We start from the raw sequence: 19,448 nt of genomic DNA on the forward strand, positions 1-19,448 counted from the left end.
CCTTTAGTATTTTAGCCTCCTCAACCTCATTAGTCAAATTTATTGTTCTTTCATTGTTGTTTTTTTCTATTCTCATTATGCACTCCTTAACTTTCCATCAATTTACATACACAGCTACTTGTTTTTCACCTAACTGTAATTTCAACAGGTGAGAATGGGACAATTGATGGCCAAGGTGATTTGTGGTGGAATATGTGGAGACGGAGGAACTTGCGTTTTACTAGACCAAACCTTTTGGAGCTTATGCATTCTACAGATATCATCATCTCTAACGTGGTCTTCCTCAACTCACCCTTTTGGAACATTCACCCTGTTTACTGCAGGTGAGAATAGTAATTATAATAATTATAATGGGAAAACAAACCTTGCTTGTCTTTTTTCCTTTGAGTATTTGAAAACAATCTTTTTTCTTTAAATAATGCTCTTCAGGACTATTTGACACTGCTTCTGCGCTATATTTGTTCTTGGTTCAAGAGATTTTGGAAATTGTTGGAGCTGAGACACCACTTGTTGGACTCCACGCAATTGAGAAATGTTTGGTAGAGTCATCCTCAATAAGGTAGATGCCCTAATTTATCACCTCTAGTCAGCCATTCAGGTCCATTTGATGCGACTAGAATGTACAAATGCCCCATCATGAAGCCACTCTATTAGAGGATCATTGATTTTGTAGGATGTGAGTCATATGAAGTCCATGTGACCTCTTTGAGTGTACGTTTTGCAATTATTTCAACATTATTTTTCCTTTATCCTGGGACATTGATCTGTCACCTTCTTGTGCACGAAGGGATGCTTTAGAATGACAAGAGATTCGGTCTACACTTGCTCAGTGGCTTGGACAAGTCTGCTGTTCTCGACCATATCACTCAAGTCATTGAACTAGACCTGACATGGCAAAGTGCCTTATTTAGGTAAACACCAAATATGTTGTTTGAGAATGCATTCTCTGCCTTAACAAGCCATGACATAGCAAAGGGACTCATTTTGGGTTATTAGATGAACTCCAGATATGTTGCTCTAGCCATCTTGCCTACTATATTGGGGAGGGATCAGTCATGCATAAGGCATATGATGTGATAGTGCTGTGTGGAGGGATCAGTCTCACATCTGATAGTTGTCTTTTTTGTTTTTTTTTCATTGTAATCTTGTAGTGAGCTTTTATCTAACGATAGCATATAGGAAGAATCGAATCATAAAGCTTGAGAATTGGGGAAAATTAACTTTCCTTGGCACCAAGCATCCTAAAGCAGTCACACGGGCCTCTGGAAATAATATCCACATTACTGGTATCAGAATAGTTTGTGCTCAGGCCACTCTGGTTGCCACAATTCAGGCAACATCACTATGCTGGTGGTTGTTCTATGAGATCACTGTGGTGAGTAGTGACAGCAACACAAGGAAAGAAAGGTGAGTGTGATCACTGATTTGAGATGCGCAGTTGATCCAAGCTTTGGATGAAGTTGCAGCTGAGGGAGCAAGGAGATGTGGACCAACAAGAGCATGGTTTCATCTCGAGGGAAAGATGAACAAGAGGGACAAGAGTGTGGCTGCCAAGGTCGAGAACACACATGATAAGCTATAGGGGCAACAGGAGCAAATAAGCAACAGCGTGAGAATGTTAATTTAGTGTATATATGAACAAAGATTGCTGAGCTAAGTGTTAATTTCTTATCGTTTAGTTTGGAGTTCTTCATAATTAGAGATGGCAGTGATTGTGCTCTCAACACACCTTAGCAACTTGCTAATGCATATATGTGAAGGATTTGGGGAGCTTCTTCTTGACATGAAAAATATTTATAGAAGGAAAGGAACTCAAATGATAAAGCATAATCTTTTACTTATCTCTGATTGATTATAATCATTCAATGCAACCCTTCTCTTGATTGATTATGCAAACACAAGCGAAGGGACAAGAGTGTCTTGCCTCGTCACAAGAGTAGGAATGTTGGCTGCAACTAGAGTTTGCTGGTTGCGCTAGCTTTTTGGGAAGAGGAAAAGTTGGTTATATATATATATATATATATATGGTGGTAAAAGACGAATACGTTTGCCTCCAGCGCCCCGTAAACCCGTCCCAGGGTCAACACGGAGGAGGTAAATCATGGGTGACTACTAGTCTTTGGAATAATGACATAATGACTAACACATAAGGGAGACATTTATCTCGATTTTGTCGAGATTTGAATCTTAGACCTCATGGTGATAACACCTTATGCGCTAGCCACTAGACCCTCCCGAGAGGATTATATATATATATATATATATATATATATATATATATATAGAGGTAGTGGAAGCCCTGGATCGGAGGGAAGGGATGGTGGAAAGCTTGGACTGAAGGAAAGTGCCAGTGTAGGGCCATCTCAAGACAAAGGTGATGGGTGGTGGTTGATAGCTGTTACAAGAGGAGGAAGAGGGTTGCTTATGCTCTTACAGAAGAGGAAACGAGGCTAATGCAGCCGAATCTTTGCAAGAGGAGGCGTTGAGGATTACAACTAGGTGATAGAAGGTAGTGGAGGCCTTGGATTGGAGGGAAGGGGCGGTGAAAAGCTTGGATTGGAGGAAAATGCCAGTGGAGGGCCATGAGATGCAGTGGCATCTCAAGACAAAGGTGGCGTAGGGAAACACAACAATGTGGAGGCAATGCAAGGCGACATGGGGGTAGTCGGGTAGGGAACGCAGTGATCCCTCCACTGTGTGGAAGGATGGGTGACTCCCCTTTGAGAGGGGCATGGTCAGTGTTGCCTTACAAGGCTACAAATGTATGGTTTTAAACACTATAAAAAAAAAGAGCCTTTCACCTTTAGATCTTTTTGAATTGTGAAAAAGAATGTTTCTAGTGTATATGTTATTGACTAATTGTTAATTTGAATATTAGTTCGGTTTTAAATGTTGTGGATTTATTATCATACCGAGAGAGAGGCAAACATTCAAGTGTTTCTCCCTTTATGTTGGTTTACTTATAGATCATGCTTTCACACAGTTTGGTTCTTGTGCTCTCATCCATGACACAACCCACTTAGATTTAATGTATTGTGGATACTCTGGTAGTGATAGCTCCTCATGAAAACATTTAAAGGTACTTAGTTGATTGGAAATTGGAGTTTGATGGTGCTTCGATTATTGAAGTTGAGCTTTGTCACCTTGCTGCTTAAACAGATGGAGCAACAACATCTGATCTATTTATAAATGTCATGCAGTACCATGCATTTTGATTTAAAAGTCCCATTCTCTATTCAACAGAGTTGAGTTCTTCTTGGTGAGGAGAAGGATGCGAAAAATAAAATTTAATTTGATAATATTTGAATTTTGAATTCCAATTTGAATGGTTTAATAATTAGTATATTTTGATTTATTATCTTTCATTCTGGGTAGTAAATTAATAAGGATAATTAAATTTCTTGATTTGCTTATTTTTCTTTCATGGTTTTTATTAGAATTAAGTCTATGAAAGCCTAGTCTCCATGTAATTCTCAGTTCCAACCAATGAAAATTTTCCACTTTCAATTCTTTGTGTAAGATTTCCTTGTGCGAGCCTTAGTTCCCGTGTTTGACCAAATGATGAAGCTGAGGGAGGGGATGTGAATAGCCTTCCTTAAAATTGCTTGCTTAGATAAACAAAGATAAGTAATGCAGCAAAAACAACAAAACAAAAAATTAAAGACTAAGCAATGCTAACAATTTCTTTTACGTGATTCAGAATCTTGATTCCTACTTCACAGTCAATTACTCATCAGTGAGTTACTCTATGAGATCCGCTATCCTTTCTCCTTCATTGGATCCTTTTGGAGATAGAAAAACCTCCTACAATTTTCTTCTTATAAACATGAAAGTTAATTGCAAAGAAGACAATATAAAGTGTGGAGCTTAAATAAAGACTATGAGCACTAAAGAATTGAGCTTAGGATGTTAGGAATAAGGAGTTTCAGTTAATCTTTGCGAGTTCCACTTAGTGCATATTTATAGTCTTCCACTGTAGCCATGCTTTAGCATGAAATCTACTTTCCAATGGAGTCTAATCGACTAATGATTTAAGCTAGTCGACTGTATCACTAATTGTGCTAGTATGTTGTTCCGCTACAGATACTGTAGTCAAGATTCTGTAGTCACTCGATCAACTTCTAGTTGACTAAATCACTATATCACATAAGTAATCAACTAATCATAGTCTTCCTTTCCAAATCAACTATGCTTGGTGGATTGAATCCAACCCAGTTAACTACCCAATTGACTTAGTCATGGACAAAAATATTTAGTTTGTTGGCTAATCAACTTTAATTGCTTGTTTAGTCAACTTAGGCAACTAAATCACCTTCAGTTGACTAAATCCTCAGCTTAAACTTACTTAAATTCAACTCAACGCCTATATGTAGTCCCACTGTTACGCTACCGTAAGTGCACGGTTACGTTATCAGTAATAAACATATCGATTCAGGGACTATTGATTAAGTACTAGTTGAATTCATATGACGAATTATCTAGACAATCGAAGGATGATTTTGTCACTAACACTTGAGAGAGATTGAGAAAAGAGAGAGAGGAGGAAAGAGAGAGAAGAGAGAGGGAAAGAGTGTGAGCGCAAGTGAATAAAGAGGAGTTGGATGGTGGATGAATGGTTTTAGGAGTTCGATTTCATTATGACGCTAGTTAATGTCCTTGTGCATTGTTCATCTCCTTACCTCCATGCCTACACTCTTGTAGAATTTCTAACTAAAGTTCAGCTCAATCCCGCAAAGATTGCATCGGAGAGTTTACCCAAGTTTTAACGCTATTAAGTAAATAAGCAATTTTAGAAAGTCCGAGTAAAAGATTACCCTAAGACCTCTCGGTCATACAATTCTAGAGTTATCTGATTTACTTTTTAATGGTAGATTAATGCAACTAAGTAGAAGAGGTAACCTAGAAAGTCCGGTTAAAGGGTTACCCTCTTTTACAGACCCTCGGTCATACAAATTTAGATTACATAAGTCACTTCCTAACATTAATCTGGGAGAAACTCTCTAACACTCTAATTAGCTTCCCTTGTAGGGAATTGCCCTCCCTTTCAAGGATGATACCCTAGAGAGTAAAGGATACCCTTTGTCACAGGGCCCCGGTTAAACAAACCAAAGTATCCCCTCTACACGGTGACCAAAACTCTACATCTTAATGTATTGATCTCACACACATTTCGTCAAACACATACAAAGCATAACACATATAGAACATGATATAAACACTTCATTATACAAGGAAATGACATATACATAGTTTATACATCAATCAAACCATCATAATTACTCCCTACATCCTAGATCTGGAGATCTACTCTATTGCATAGGAAATACAATCAAGAGACAAGAAATTGACCATCCTACAATCCAAAACATGAGATAGAGATACATCATTGGTTTCTTGGATGGAATCCTAGCTCTGGAGATGGACAGATCATTAAAATCAACTGGAGATGGAGGCTCTAGGGTTCCCCAAGTGGGAGAACCCTAGATTAAAACATAAGATTAGTCAAAAGTGTTGGGACCTTGACGCCCGCTAGAGGGGGGGGAGGGTGAATAGCGTCTTACCCAAATCGTTACTTCCTACACTTGTTAAGTACGCAGCGGAAAACAAAATACAAACTAACAAGAAGAAAACTAAACCCTATAAACAATAAGGAAAGACAATAAACAAAAAATAAACCGTAACACAAGGCGTTTACGTGGTTCGGAGATTAGAGCTCCTACTCCACGGCTGTCCATAAGGTGGACGATCCCAATCCGTCGGTGGATGACTCTCCGGAAACCTCCGGCTAGCTGAAAACTCCTTCTCGGTGGAGAAATCTCACCACAACCTTGATACAAACACTCTTAGATCACAAGAAGAGCTTGGAGGCTTTGAAAGACTACTAATAGGAGTTAACCACTTCTATTTCGTCAACCATACCCAAGCACCCCGAGCTCTATTAAATAGAGCTCAACAGGAAAACACTAAGTTGCTTTCCCGCTACTAGTCGACTGGTATATGCACCAGTCGACTGGTCCTTTAAGTGAAGCCGACCGTTACCCAACGGTCGGCTATCTGTCGACTACTACAGTGTACCAGTCGACTGCTACAGTGCTGCTACAGTATCACAATACTGCTGCAGTATCGCTACAGTGCTGCTACAGTAATCATAACACACATATGATTTTGCCCTGAGTACAATCACTCAGCACTCGTCCTCGCCCGACCAACCTAGACCTAGCCTTCTAGCCTCCTCCATCAGCCTCGCGTCCCTTGGATGTCTCCCCATCCTTCACGTCTTGCCTTCTGGAGCTTCCTTCGGCCTTGTCCATATTGTCGGGTCTTCCTTTGCCAAGAGGCTCCTCACCTCCGGGACTTCATCCATTGCCAAGTCACACTTGGATTTACGTTGCCAAGACTACATGCTTGGACTTATACCGCCAAGACTCATCCTTGGACTTATACCGCCAAGACTCATCCTTGGACTTTCCTCCTTTGCCAAGATCGCACTTGGACTTTCCTTGTTGTACCTATATCCTACACACTCACAATGCATATAAAATACAACAATAAACCTAACTTAAACCTTTGCCCAAACATCAAAACCTAGGGTACTCAGATTGCTCCAACAATCTCCCCCTTTTTGGTGTTTGGCAACCCGTTTAAGTTAAGGAAACAATATAGCAATACATATGCAAATAAATATGCAAATCAACTCATGCATAAATAATGGAACTTAAATCCCTAGGCTCCCCCTTCACCTAAGCTCCCCCTTGAGCTAAGATTTCTCGTAAAGGTAAACTTCTCCCCCTTTGCCTAAACAATCGCTCCCCCTTCACCTAAGCTCCACTTAGCTAGGATTTTATACAAAGGTGTGTACGTTTCCCACTTAAATCTAAATTTCTCCCCCTTTGCCATACATCAAAAAGAGCTCCAACAATCTCCCAATTATTGGACTCTTTGACCTCTAATGATCATAAACATCATGTATTAATCTCTCATAAGATTACATACATGCTTATCATCCTTTTGGTCACTTTATAATGCTAAAAAACACTTCCAGCCTGGTATCAGTCGACTGCACTAGGTACCAGTCGACTATTCCCTTCGATTTCAACTCATAGAGCCCTCTGTGTTCGAAATACACTGTTACCAGTCGACTGGTATCGGAACCAGTCGACTGCCCTCATCAAAATAAGCTTACAGAGACATTCTGTGCTAAAAAATACTGTTACCAGTCGACTGGTATCTGCACCAGTCGACTGGTACCCTATTTATGCAAAAATCAACCTTTTCTGACCAACTTTAGAAATGCATCAGAAATTCTACAAACCTTCAAAAATTCCCAAATTTTGTGGAGAAGTCTATTTTAACCTTGTCTACTTGGGAAAAATATTACAAAATTATATTTATCACAGATCCCAATAATGACACAAAATTCAAAACTATCTAAATGGTTCAATTGAACCCTTGACCTAAAGTCCTAGTTTTGGCTTCCTCTTGATGTATCTGCCCATACTAAACCACAATACTTCCCTAGCACGGGTTTATATGATATCTATACATCAAAAATTAATTTTTATGTAATATGACCCCAATATCATATTTCCATGCTTGAAACTTAACCCAATTGTGCCAACCAACTACAGTAGAGACTCAAATTCATCTCTAATCCCTTTGGCACATATTGGTTCACTTAAGATCATTTATCATATGTCCCAAATACTCTTTGAGCTCCCCCTTGAACTCTTAATCTTATCCACCTCCCTAGGTGACTCATCCACTATGGCTATGCCACTTCGGTGCACCTCGGGCGACACTTGGCCTACAAAACTCACCTTCTTAACCTTAGACACCTTGTCTTTGGTTAGTTTCTTCTTGTCCTTCAGCTTGGACACCTCATCCTTGCCATAATTATATGCCACCCTTGCATATTCCTTCTTATTGGCCTTGGATGACTCTCCCTTGTCCTTGGTCACACCTCCCTTACCAATGTCATGTACTATCTTAGCACTTGACCTCCTTTTAGTCTTGGAGAGACCTAATTTGATATTTTTGGGTCTTTGACCACCCAAATACATGTCAAGTCCTTTAGGTCCAATAATGAACCTCTTTAGGACTTTCTCCATTTCTTCAAGGTTTGCCTTCAAGGTTTGATTTTCCAACTCTAGGGTTCTAATCCTAGAGTCAACATGTCCACCTTGGACATTCCTAGACCTACCCACCTTCCTAGGCATATGTCTCCCTTTCTTAGGATTAATGCTTAGGTTTTCACCCACTTTCCTTCCCTTAGGCAAAGTGGTTTGGGTCTTATTAGGTCTACCCTTAATGTATGATTTCTTAGGGTTATCTCCCGTGTTAACCCTATTCCTATCATTATACCTTTATCCATAATTATGCATGGGTACATAATTTTCAATATTCCTAACAAGCATAAAGGAATTTGAACTTGGATTAAACTTCAAAATAGGGATTACTTTCCCTTTTACCTTTGAAACTCCTACTTGACTTGAGCTTCTCTTCTTTTCCCATTTCTTCAAGTGTGCCAATTTCTTGAGCTCTCCTCCCCTTGGGCATTTCGTGTGGTAAGTCCCGACTCACTACATGTGAAACACTTAATGTGCTTCTTCTTCTTGACTCCATCCCTATAACCCACATTAGTTCTTAAAGCAACTTTATCAGGTTTAGGGATTATCTCCTTTACCTTTTTGAGCGAAGGACACCTACTCTTATAGTGCCCCATCTGATCACACTCAAAGCATTTGATGTGGTCCTTTATGCTTTTCTTGGTAGTTGAGGTGGAGGGTTGAGCTTCCAAGATCTCCTCTTCCTTGGATTGCTCTTCTTCCTCTTCACTTGAAGATGTGGACGGTTCCACTTCTTCCTCCCTTGAAGATGTGGATGATACCTCCTCATCTTCCTTCTCCTCCTCGGATGTTGAACCCGTGTTAACATCCGATTGATTCTTCTCTTCTTGGACCAATGAGCCATTCTCTTTGGGCTCCTCCTCTTCTTGGATTTGTGTAGGACTCTCATGAAGCGCAATTACCTTTTTCCAAAGGTCACTTGCGTTCTTGTATTCACCTACATTCAATATCGCATTAAGAGGTAATAAATTAATTAAAATTCTAGTTACCTCCTTGTCCGTCTCCGATTGCTCCCTTTGCTCCTCGGTCCAATATCGACGTCGGAGACGCTTTCCCTTCTTGTCCGTTGGAGCTTTAAACGGTTCCAATTCATTTGGAACCACATCTTCATGCGCTTCCTCCAATAGTCGAAGTCCTCGCACTCGTATGGAAGTGGGATTCGGATGCCCCATCCGAGAGGTCCCTCCGACTCCATCTTATTCCTCTAGCCGCTCTCTTGGCGATTAGTCCAACAAGAGTTAACCTCGCTCTGATACCACTTGTTGGGACCTTGACGTTCGCTAGAGGGGGGTGAATAGCGTCTCATCCAAATCGTCACTTCCTACACTTGTTAGTACGCAACGAAAAACAAAATACAAACTAACAAGAAGAAAACTAAACCCTATAAACAATAAGAAAGACAATAAACCAAAAATAAACCATAACACAAGGCGTTTACGTGGTTCGGAGATTAGGGCTCATACTCCACGGCTGTCCGTAAGGTGGACGATCCCAATCCGTCGGTGGATGACTCCCCGGAAACCTCCGGCTAGCTCAAAACTCCTTCTCAGTGGAGAAACCTCACCACAACCTTGATCCAAACACTCTTAGATCACAAGAAGAGCTTTGAGGCTTTGGAAGACTACTAATAGGAGTTAACCACCTTTATTTTGTCAACCATGCCCAAGAACCCCGAGTTCTATTAAATAGAGCTCAAGAGGAAAACACTAAGCTGTTTTCCCTCTACCAGTCGACTGGTGTATGTACCAGTCGACTGGTCCTTTAAGTGAAGCCGACCGTTACCCAACGGTTGATTATCTGTCGACTGCTACAGTGTACTAGTTAACTGCTACAGTGTACCAGTTGATTGCTATAGTGTACCAGTCGACTGCTACAGTGTACCAGTCGACTGTTATAGTGCTGCTACAGTATCGCAATACTGCTGCAGTATCGCTACAGTGCTGCTACAATGCTGTTACAGTAAATCATAAACATATGATTTTGTCCTGAGTACAATCACTCAGCACTCGTCCTCGCCCGACCAATCTAGACCTAGCCTTCTAGCCTCCTCCATCAGCCTCGTGTCCCTCGGATGTCTCCCCATCCTTCACGTCTTGTCTTCTGGAGCTTCCTTCGACCTTGTCCATATTGTCGGGTCTTCTTTTGCCAAGAGGCTCCTCACCTCCGGGACTTCATCCATTGCCAAGTCACACTTGGACTTATGTTGCCAAGACTATATGCTTGAACTTACACCGCCAAGACTCATCCTTGGACTTTCCTCCTTTGCCAAGATCGCACTTGGACTTTCTTTATTGTACCTATATCCTGCACACTCACAATGCATATAAAATACAACAATAAACCTAATTTAAACCTTTGCCCAAACATCAAAACCTAGGGTACTCAGATTGCTCCAACAAAAAGGGGGAGAAGCCCCTTTTATACCATGCTCAACCCGTGTCACGACCGTGCCCCTAGGCATAGCTAGGGCGTGTCTCCCTTGGATGGGGAGGCATGCCCGTGCCTCAAAGCACGACTCCTGTCTGGTTCTTCTCTGGTTCTTTGTCACGACCGTGCCATTTGGTATAGCTTGGCCTTGGTTGGGCTCTGGAAGGAGGCACAACCGTGTGGTTTCACACAGCCACTCCCGGATAGCTACTGGTGGAGGCACGACCTGCCCTGGGTTTATCTCTGGAGAGGAAGCACGACCGTGTGTGCTAGTGTAATCTGCTCCTGGGAAGACACACGATCGTGTCTCATGGCCCTAGCGAAAGACATGACCTGTCTCATAGCCCTAGTAAAAGACATGACCATGTCTCATGGCCTTAGTGAAGTAGACATGACCCTGATAAAAAGCATGGTCGTGTCTCATGGCCCTGTGAAGTATACATAACCCTGGCATGACCCTACCTCATGGCCCTAGGAAGTAGATATGGCCCTGACATGTCTTTGCCTCATGACCCTGGGAAGTAGACATGACCATGCTTTGCTAAATTCTCTCCCAAACTTGCTCCAATGCTCCATCTTTGCTCCGAAATACGTTTTGTTAATGAAAATAAGGAAAGAGCAGATCTCCGAACAAATAGAATTGAAGTATAATATAACAATGAGATAGAGTACAATAAATATATATTATACTCATGAAATATAAGTAGACGTGCGTTAAAGAATGCCTAAAAACATATATAACCTACGCACATCACACCCCAGACTTAAACCTTTATTTGTCCTCAAGGAAAAACTGTAATATAAATTCATGTGGTTAAATAGTGCATTATAATCTCCAATGAATCAGTTTAATCCTATCAAATGATTTTATTGGTAAGCAAGATACAAAAATACTTTGAATATGGTTTAAGAAATAGTTCTCCGTGCTCAGTGTAATAAGTGATCTAAATTTTTCAAGTTTCAATCCCTAAACTTAGTTAAGTCGTCATAGGACCGTGTTCCTTATGCTTCCGGTGATAGCCACTTACCTGTCACACGCATGAGTCATATCTCTTAAACTACATAAGGTCTTAATGGATTACTCGGAATTAAAGGATATCTAACATTTATTTCTATAGTAACCTAACTCGGTCTCAAAGGGGTAAATTGTTCATTTCCACTTATGACAACTATTTTCTATCCCTTATTCAAATGATTTTTTTTTTAATTTTATGTTTTATAGGTGAAGCACTAACACATATGCAAATATACAAATGCGAATGTAGAGATTTTGATTTTTTCCAAATGAGTTGACATCATCCAGTAATCAAAATGTAATTAAGAGGTCACCTTAGAAACACAAGTATTAGTACAATTCTATGAATCATGACTATTTTCAGAGTTATCTACCTTCAAAATTAGATAAAGTGTAAAGAGATACTAAAATAAGACCAACACTCAAACTCTTAGTAAAAATTATTAGTGCAATATCCCCTAGGTCAAGGTTGACCAGGTTAACTAAGTTTGAGTTGGCTCAAGCTGGAATCTTGATGTTTGTGTTTCGATGTTTGACAATATATGGAGATTGCAGATGCAATCGTCCGATTGAGAAGATTATTGGTGCAATTCTTCTCTGATCAAGGGATGACCAGTTTGATGTGAAGAAGAGTCAAGTAGGTCAAGATTGACCGGATTCTTGACTGGGAAAGTCCTAACTGGAGGGTAGCCGTTGGGAAAATCCTAGTGAGTGAAGGTAGGTGAAAGTCCCGGTGAGTGAAGCCGGGCAGTGTGAAAATCTTGGTGAGTGAAGGCAGGTGAAAATCCTAGTGAGTGAAGCTAGGTGAAAGTCCTGGTGCAGGTGAAGATGAGTGAAGCCAGGCAGATGGAAAGTCCTAGTGAGTAAAGCTAGGCAGATGGAAAGTCATGGTGAGTGAAGTCAGGCAGATGGAAAATCCTAGTGAGTGAAGTCAGGCAGATGGAAAATCCTAGTGAGTGAAGCTAGGTGAAAGTCCTGGTGAGTGAAGCCAGACACGTGGAAATCCAGGTGGATCAAGGTTAACCAAACACCTAGTGTTGGGAAGTCCAAGTAGGTCAAAGGAGTGACCGGATACTTGACACAAGGAAATCCAGATGGGTCAAGGGTGATCGAACATATGGTAGAGAAAAGTCCAATTGGGTCATGGAGGGTCGGACACTTGGCACGAGACGGTAAGTCCAAGTGGGTCAAGACTGACTGGACACTTGGCACGAGATGAAAAGTCTAAGTGGGTCAAAGGATTGACCGGACACTTGGTGAAGGAGTCCCAACAGGTCAAGGTTGACCGGATGTTGTATTTGGGAGTCTTAGACTTGACTCGGGCGAGCTCGGTTGGTCAATTTGATCAAGTGATCAAATTGGACCAAGCCCAATCGATCAGCTGATTGATTGGGCACAGTGTTGCGACAAACAGCAGCCCAATCAATCGACCGATAGATTGGAAAGCGATGCTGCGAGCACAGAGCGGTCCCCAATCGATCGGTCGATCAATTAGACACTGCTAATCGATCGGTTGATCGATTGGGAGTTGGTTTTCTCGCGAGGACGCGAGGAAGCCTGAATCGATTTGTCGATCAATTCAGGTCGTTTCCAGTAGAGCACAGAGGCGCTCTGAATTGATCATCCGATCGATTCAAGCATATCTAATCAATTGGTCAATCGATTGAGATATGATCGTTGTGCAGGAAGCGAGAGATGGATGACTGCGATTGTGTGGATGTGACGTGGCAATCGATTGGGAGTTAGCTCAATCGATTAAGAGCTCTAGAAGCGCAGAGTATAAAGCCGTGGCGAGTTTCTTCTTCGGCTCACTTTTGACACAACGTTCTTCCAATCTTCACGTGACTTCTCTGACTACTCTCCGCCAGTTCTTGGAAGCTCTTGGAGACAAGTGCTGCTGCACTTCCAAGGTTTAAGAGGCATCTACAAGCAACAAGAGAGCAAGAAGAAGGTTTTTCATTTATATTCTTTGTATTTTTCTACGTTGAGTTGTATGCTTGTGTGAGTGTTGTAAAAGATTTCTCCATCTCTGGTAGTATGGAGAAGGAGTTTCTTTCTTAGCGGAGAGTGCTCGTGTGTGTGGATCCTTAGATTAGTCACCTCTTCTTGAGGTGGATACTAAGTAAATCTTTCGTGTTAGCGTTGTAAGAGTGTTTCGTGTTTCACTCCATTGCATATCATCATCACGAAGCAAGACAACGAGCGCTACGAGCTATTCACCCCCCTCTAGCTGCAAATCGATCCTATCAAGTGGTATCAGAGCGAGGTCGCTCTTCACCGGAATCATCGTCGGAAAGGGCAACAAGCTAGAGGGAGAAGAAGTTGATGCAAATTTTAATAAGTTAAAGACTTCATCAAAGGCTCAACATCAAATGGACTTTTTTAGATGAACTCGGATTTGACACGAGGGTGCCTCCATTCACATTAATGAGTTTCGATTCTTGGAAATCAAGGATTGAAAATTTTCTTATAATGGCTATAGAGCAATGGTTTGCTCTAATGGAAGGTTTCCAAACTTCAACAAATAGCAAAGGCAAAATTCTTAAGAAGAGCAAGTGGAGCCAAGAGCAAATCCAAAGATGTGAGGCCAATGATAAAGTGATCAAGCTATTGGTCAATCTATTGCCTAGCAACATCTTGAAGCAAGTGGGAGAATTTGAAGATGTCAAGGAGCTATGGAGGAAATTGGCTAAAATCCATGAGGTCCCCTCTATTGCACCAAACCAAGAAAAATCCAAAGAGGGTGACTCATTGGATCAAGACCAAGAGGAAGAGGACTCCGAAGTTGAGAGATGCTCAACTTCCGAAGAAGAAGTCCAAGAAGCTTCATCCTCAAAGGAGTGCAACCAAAAGAGCAAAGAAGGAGCATACTCTTTGCTTCACATGCAAGAGGATGAAGACAAAGAGGCCTCCACCTCTAGGATTGAGGGGGAGCGTCATTCACTGACACTGGATCAAGAAGAGGCTTCCACCTCCGGGTCAAATGAAGAAGAAGAAGATGGTGCCACCTCCACAAATCAAGAAAAATCAAATGGAGGATCATGTGCTACCCCTACAAGCAAAGAGGTATAACTATTTCAATTTTAAATAATAAAAGTCACATTATATGCTTTGAGTGTAGGGAAAAAGGACACTACAAGAATAAGTGTCCTAAATTGGCCACCTAAGGGTAAGGAGAAGCTCAAGGAGGTCACCCCGTGACAAAGAAGAGCAAGGAGTACATAGTATATTTCTCTTTCAATCAAAAAGGATATTATCGGAGTCAATGTTATATGGGGAAGAACTTGACCAAGCTAAAGGAGAAAGCTCAAGTCAAGGGGGAGTTCTCAAGAGCAAACCCAAGGTATCATTTATTGAGCCTATTCCTTTAAGTAATGGTAAAAAGCATGCTAGGAATAATTTATATCATTTCAATGCTATTTATCATGAAAATAGGAAGCATGATAGGGTTAAAGGAAAATTATGTAGCTTATCATGCTAAAATCACTCAGTCTAAAGCTAGAAAAATAGATAACAAATTAGACAATAATTCTAAGGATTTTAGATATAGGCGTAAAAATAGAAATGCTCAAATGAATCAAGAAAAATCAAAATCTAAGAATTTAAGATTGGAAAACCAAGCCTTGAGAGCAAGACTTGAAAAATTAGAAAAGATCCTAAAAGGAATGAAAAATTTTTTTAAGGGGCAAAATGAGCATAACCACGACTGAGGAACACAAAAGTTATCAAATGATCGTAGATGTTTGGGATACAAACCTAAGGCTAAGAAGGGTGTGGCTTCGTACTATAGGGTTCCATATAGTTATGGAACCAACCCCAGGTCTAGGTGTCAAGTCAAAGATACAAGGGAAGTTATCCCTAAAAGTATTTTTGCCAAGATCGACTAAGACTTTTAAGAAGTCAAAGAAAGTCACCAAGAATGTCACAAGGGAAGCTATCCCTAGAGTTGACCTAGAGAAAGTGACTAAGACTTCTAAAAAGCTTAGAAGGGTCATTAAGAAGGTAGCTAGGGAAGTTATCCCTAGTGAGTACCTAGAGCATCCAAGGAGCACCAATAGGTTTTGGGTTCCAAGGAGCATATTCTCTACACCCTAGATGGGTTTAGAAAGTGTCAACTCTAAATGGGTAGGGTGGTTAACCCAACCTTGATAAAGTTGACACTTGGAGGCATTTTCAAGGTTTTTGTTAATCTTTGAAAATGAAAAGGATTAATTGATTACTTTTTGGAAGAGTAAAATGTGCCAAACTTTGAGGAAGTTGACTTAATTTTAATTGGTACAAGTAGGAAGAGCAAAAGAAATGTCAAGTTAGATTTTGACATTTTCTTGAGAAAATGAGGGCAATCTAGGATCAATTTTAGTTTAGCTAAGGATTTAAGATACTTAGATAGATTATCTAGGTATATTATATCTATACTAATTGCCATGATTGTTTGCCCATCATATTCATGACATCATATTTTGCATTCATGCTTATTATGAAAAATAAATAAAAAATCATGTCATACATACATCAAGTAGCTATAGTATGTTTTCTTTTGAAAATTACTTATTTTGATGTATGCCATAAATCATCATGCATTATTTTAATTTCCTTGTAATTAAGGACAATGACATTTACTAACAAGTGACATCTTAGGTGGATGTTCATAATTCCTAAAATGTCTAGATAGATATGCATGATTCCTAGTTTAGGGCAAAATCAAAATCTACATCTCACAAAAATTATAAGGTGTTTAGTTAGTGCACATCAGATACAAGTGATATGTTAGGATGATGAACAAAACTCAAGGTGTAAATTTAGTACATTTATTTGAGTTTTGATTTCATCAAAACATATATTTATGTGTACTCCAATCATTGAGAAAGCTAATGTACAAATCATGTGCATTGAGCCCAAAGAACATGGTTGGAACATTTTAAATATACTTTGGGAAATCTTGGTGAAGGCTATCTTTTGATAGTAATCATTATTGAAAAGTTAGACACAAACTAGAAGAAAACATTGAAGTTTTCAAAAGTTTTCAAATTTGTGCCAATCTTTGAAATTAGAAAGATTTTCTTAGAAAATTATTTTTTCATGATAGTATATACCCTAAATAATGTCTACAAGAATTTTCACGATTTTTAGAATTTTTAGGACATTTCTGAATTTAAGCTGAAATTCGTTTTCAGGAAATTAGCAATCCAATCGATCAACCAATCGATTGGGCAGTTTCAATCGATCAGCCGATCAATTGAAATTGAGTTTCTCGTTAGCAGAGGCTCGCGGAATCGATTAGCAGATCGATTTAACTTTGCTGAATCGATCAGTCGATCGATTCAAGCGATTTCTCCGTGAACAGAAGCTCGCGAAATCGATTGAAATGGTGCCAATCGATTGAGTCCCAACCCTAATCGATTGAGAAAGCTGATTTTGGCTGGGAAAGTCTGATTTCAACACTTTAAGCCATTTTTAGTCTCTTTAACCACTCCTAACCCCTTGGAATATATTTATATACATTTAAGGGTAGTTTTCATGATGAAAACAAGGAGAAATGGTTAAGGAACACTAGGTTGATGTTTAGGATGAGGTTGGTTTCAATATTAAATCTTTAAAACCTCAAAACTTCAAGTTTTGGATTTCCTAAAGGTCTAGGGATTCCAAGTCATTGTTGGTGCAATGACAAAAGTCTGGAGCATGTCTTTAGGGGGAGCCACTCTTTAAGGACATGAAAATTATTTTTCAAACACCATGGAAGGTGGTTAACTTTCGTTAGAGTAAATGCTCAAGGTTGAGCATTGAAAAATAATGGAGACTGGATATCTTCATTATTGAGTTGTAAATGCTCTTGGATGAGCATTGTGAGGTGGTTTAATGCTCAAGGGTGAGCATTTGATACAATGAAGGGTATGAGACTTTCATTGTAGTGTTGTGAACAACGAGTGAAGTTGTGAACAACGTATGAGTAACTCTTCAGGGGGAGAGTTTTTGATATGTGCCAGAGGGGGATAATGTAGGGTTTAAGTTAAGCCTTCATTACCTAAAGAGAGAGTTTGCCCTCTAGGAAAGGGGGAGAATGAAGGAAACCCTCATTCAGGCTTTGACATGAAGAGAAGTTGAGGCTATGGGATTGACCTAACTTGAAGGTATTATCAAACATCAAAAGGGGGAAATTGTTGGTGCAATATCCCCTAAGTCAAGGTTGACTAACCTTGAGTTGGCTCAAGCTGGAGTCTTGATGTTTGGGTTTCGATGTTTGACAATATATGGAGATTGCAGATACAACGTCCGATTGGGGAGATTATTGGTGCAATTCTCCTATGGTCAAGGGATGACCAGTTTGATGTGAAGAAGAGACAAGTAGGTCAAAATTGATCGGATATTTGACTGGGAAAGTCCTAATTGAAGATTAGACAGTTGGAAAAATCTTAGTGAGTGAAGGTAGGTGAAAGTCCCGGTGAGTGAAGACGGGCAGTGTGAAAATCTTGGTGAGTGAAGGCAGGTGAAAATCCTAGTGAGTGAAGCTAGGTGAAAGTCCTGGTGCAGGTGAAAGTCCCGGTGAGTGAAGCCGGGCAGATGGAAAGTCCTAGTGAGTGAAGCTAGGCAGATGGAAAGTCCTTGTGAGTGAAGCCAGACAGATGAAAAATTCTAGTGAGTGAGTAAAGCCAGGCACGTGGAAATCCAGGTGGGTCAAGGTTGACTGAACACCTGGTGTTGGGAAGTCCAAGTAGGTCAAAGGAGTGACCGGATATTTGGCACAAGGAAATTCAGATGGGTGAAGGATGACCGGACATATGGTGGAGGAAAGTCCAAGTGCGTCATGGAGGACCGAACACTTAGCACGAGACGGTAAGTCCAAGTGGGTCAAGGCTGACTGGACACTTGGCACGAGGAGAAAAGTCCAAGTGGGTCAAAGAATTGACCAAACACTTGGTGAAGGAGTCCCAACAAGTCAAGGTTAACCGGATGTTGGGTTTGGGAGCTCTAGACTTGACTCAGGCGAGCTGCGAGCACAGAACGGTCCCCAATCAATCAGCCGATTGATTGGGCACCGCCAATCGATTGGTTGATCGATTTGGGGCTGATTTTCTCGTGAGGACACGAGGAAGCCTGAATCGATCCGTCGATCGATTCAGGTCGTTTCTAGCAGAGTACAGAGGCGCTCTGAATCGATCATCTGATCGATTCAAGCCTCCCTAATTAATTGGGATATGATCGTTGTGCAGGAAGCGAGTGATGGACGGCTGCGATTGCGTGGATGTGACGTGGCAATCGATTGGGAGTAAGCCCAATCGATTGGGATCCTTAGAAGCGCAGAGTATAAAGCCGTGGCGAGTTTCTTCTTAGGCTCGCTCTTGACACAGCGTTCTTCCAATCTTCACACGACTTCTCCGACTACTCTCCGCCAGTTCTTGGAAGCTCTTGGAGACAAGTGCTGTTGCGCTTCCAAGGTTCAAGAGGCATCTACAAGCAACAAGAGAGCAAGAAGAAGATTTTTCATTTATATTCTTTGTATTTTTCTTCTTGCGTTGAGTTGTATGCTTGTGTGAGTATTGTAAGAGGTTTCTCCACCTCTGGTAGTACGGAGAAGGAGTTTCTTTCTTAGCGGAGAGTGCTCGTGTGTGTAGATCCTTGGATTAGTCACCTCTTCTTGAGGTGGATACCAAATAAATCTTTCGTGTTAGCATTGTAAGAGTATTTCGTGTTTCATTCCACTGCATATCATCATCACGAAAAAAGACAACGAGCGCAACGAGCTATTCACCCCCCCTCCCTCTCCCCTCCCCCCTCCCCCCTCTAGCTACAAATCGACTCTATAAAAAATATTGCTCACTTTATGCTAAAATGGATAGAAAAAGATAGATTACTAAATATGCTAACACCATAAGTCAACAATA

At 40.7% G+C, this 19,448-nt stretch overlaps 1 protein-coding gene across 3 annotated transcripts in view; it reads left to right on the top strand.

Moving 5' to 3' along the window:
• Positions 1 to 19,448, top strand: part of LOC121996345 (probable polygalacturonase) — a 38,990-nt gene that overhangs the window by 10,744 nt on the left and 8,798 nt on the right. For all 3 annotated transcript variants that reach the window (XM_042550283.1, XM_042550282.1, XM_042550281.1), the window contains one exon: positions 149 to 323. In XM_042550283.1, coding sequence (XP_042406217.1) covers positions 149 to 323 — 175 coding nt within the window. The remainder of the gene's footprint in view (positions 1 to 148; positions 324 to 19,448) is intronic.

Source organism: Zingiber officinale, chromosome 6A (genome assembly GCF_018446385.1).
Source record: "Zingiber officinale cultivar Zhangliang chromosome 6A, Zo_v1.1, whole genome shotgun sequence".
In the NCBI taxonomy this organism is placed as follows: domain Eukaryota; kingdom Viridiplantae; phylum Streptophyta; class Magnoliopsida; order Zingiberales; family Zingiberaceae; genus Zingiber; species Zingiber officinale.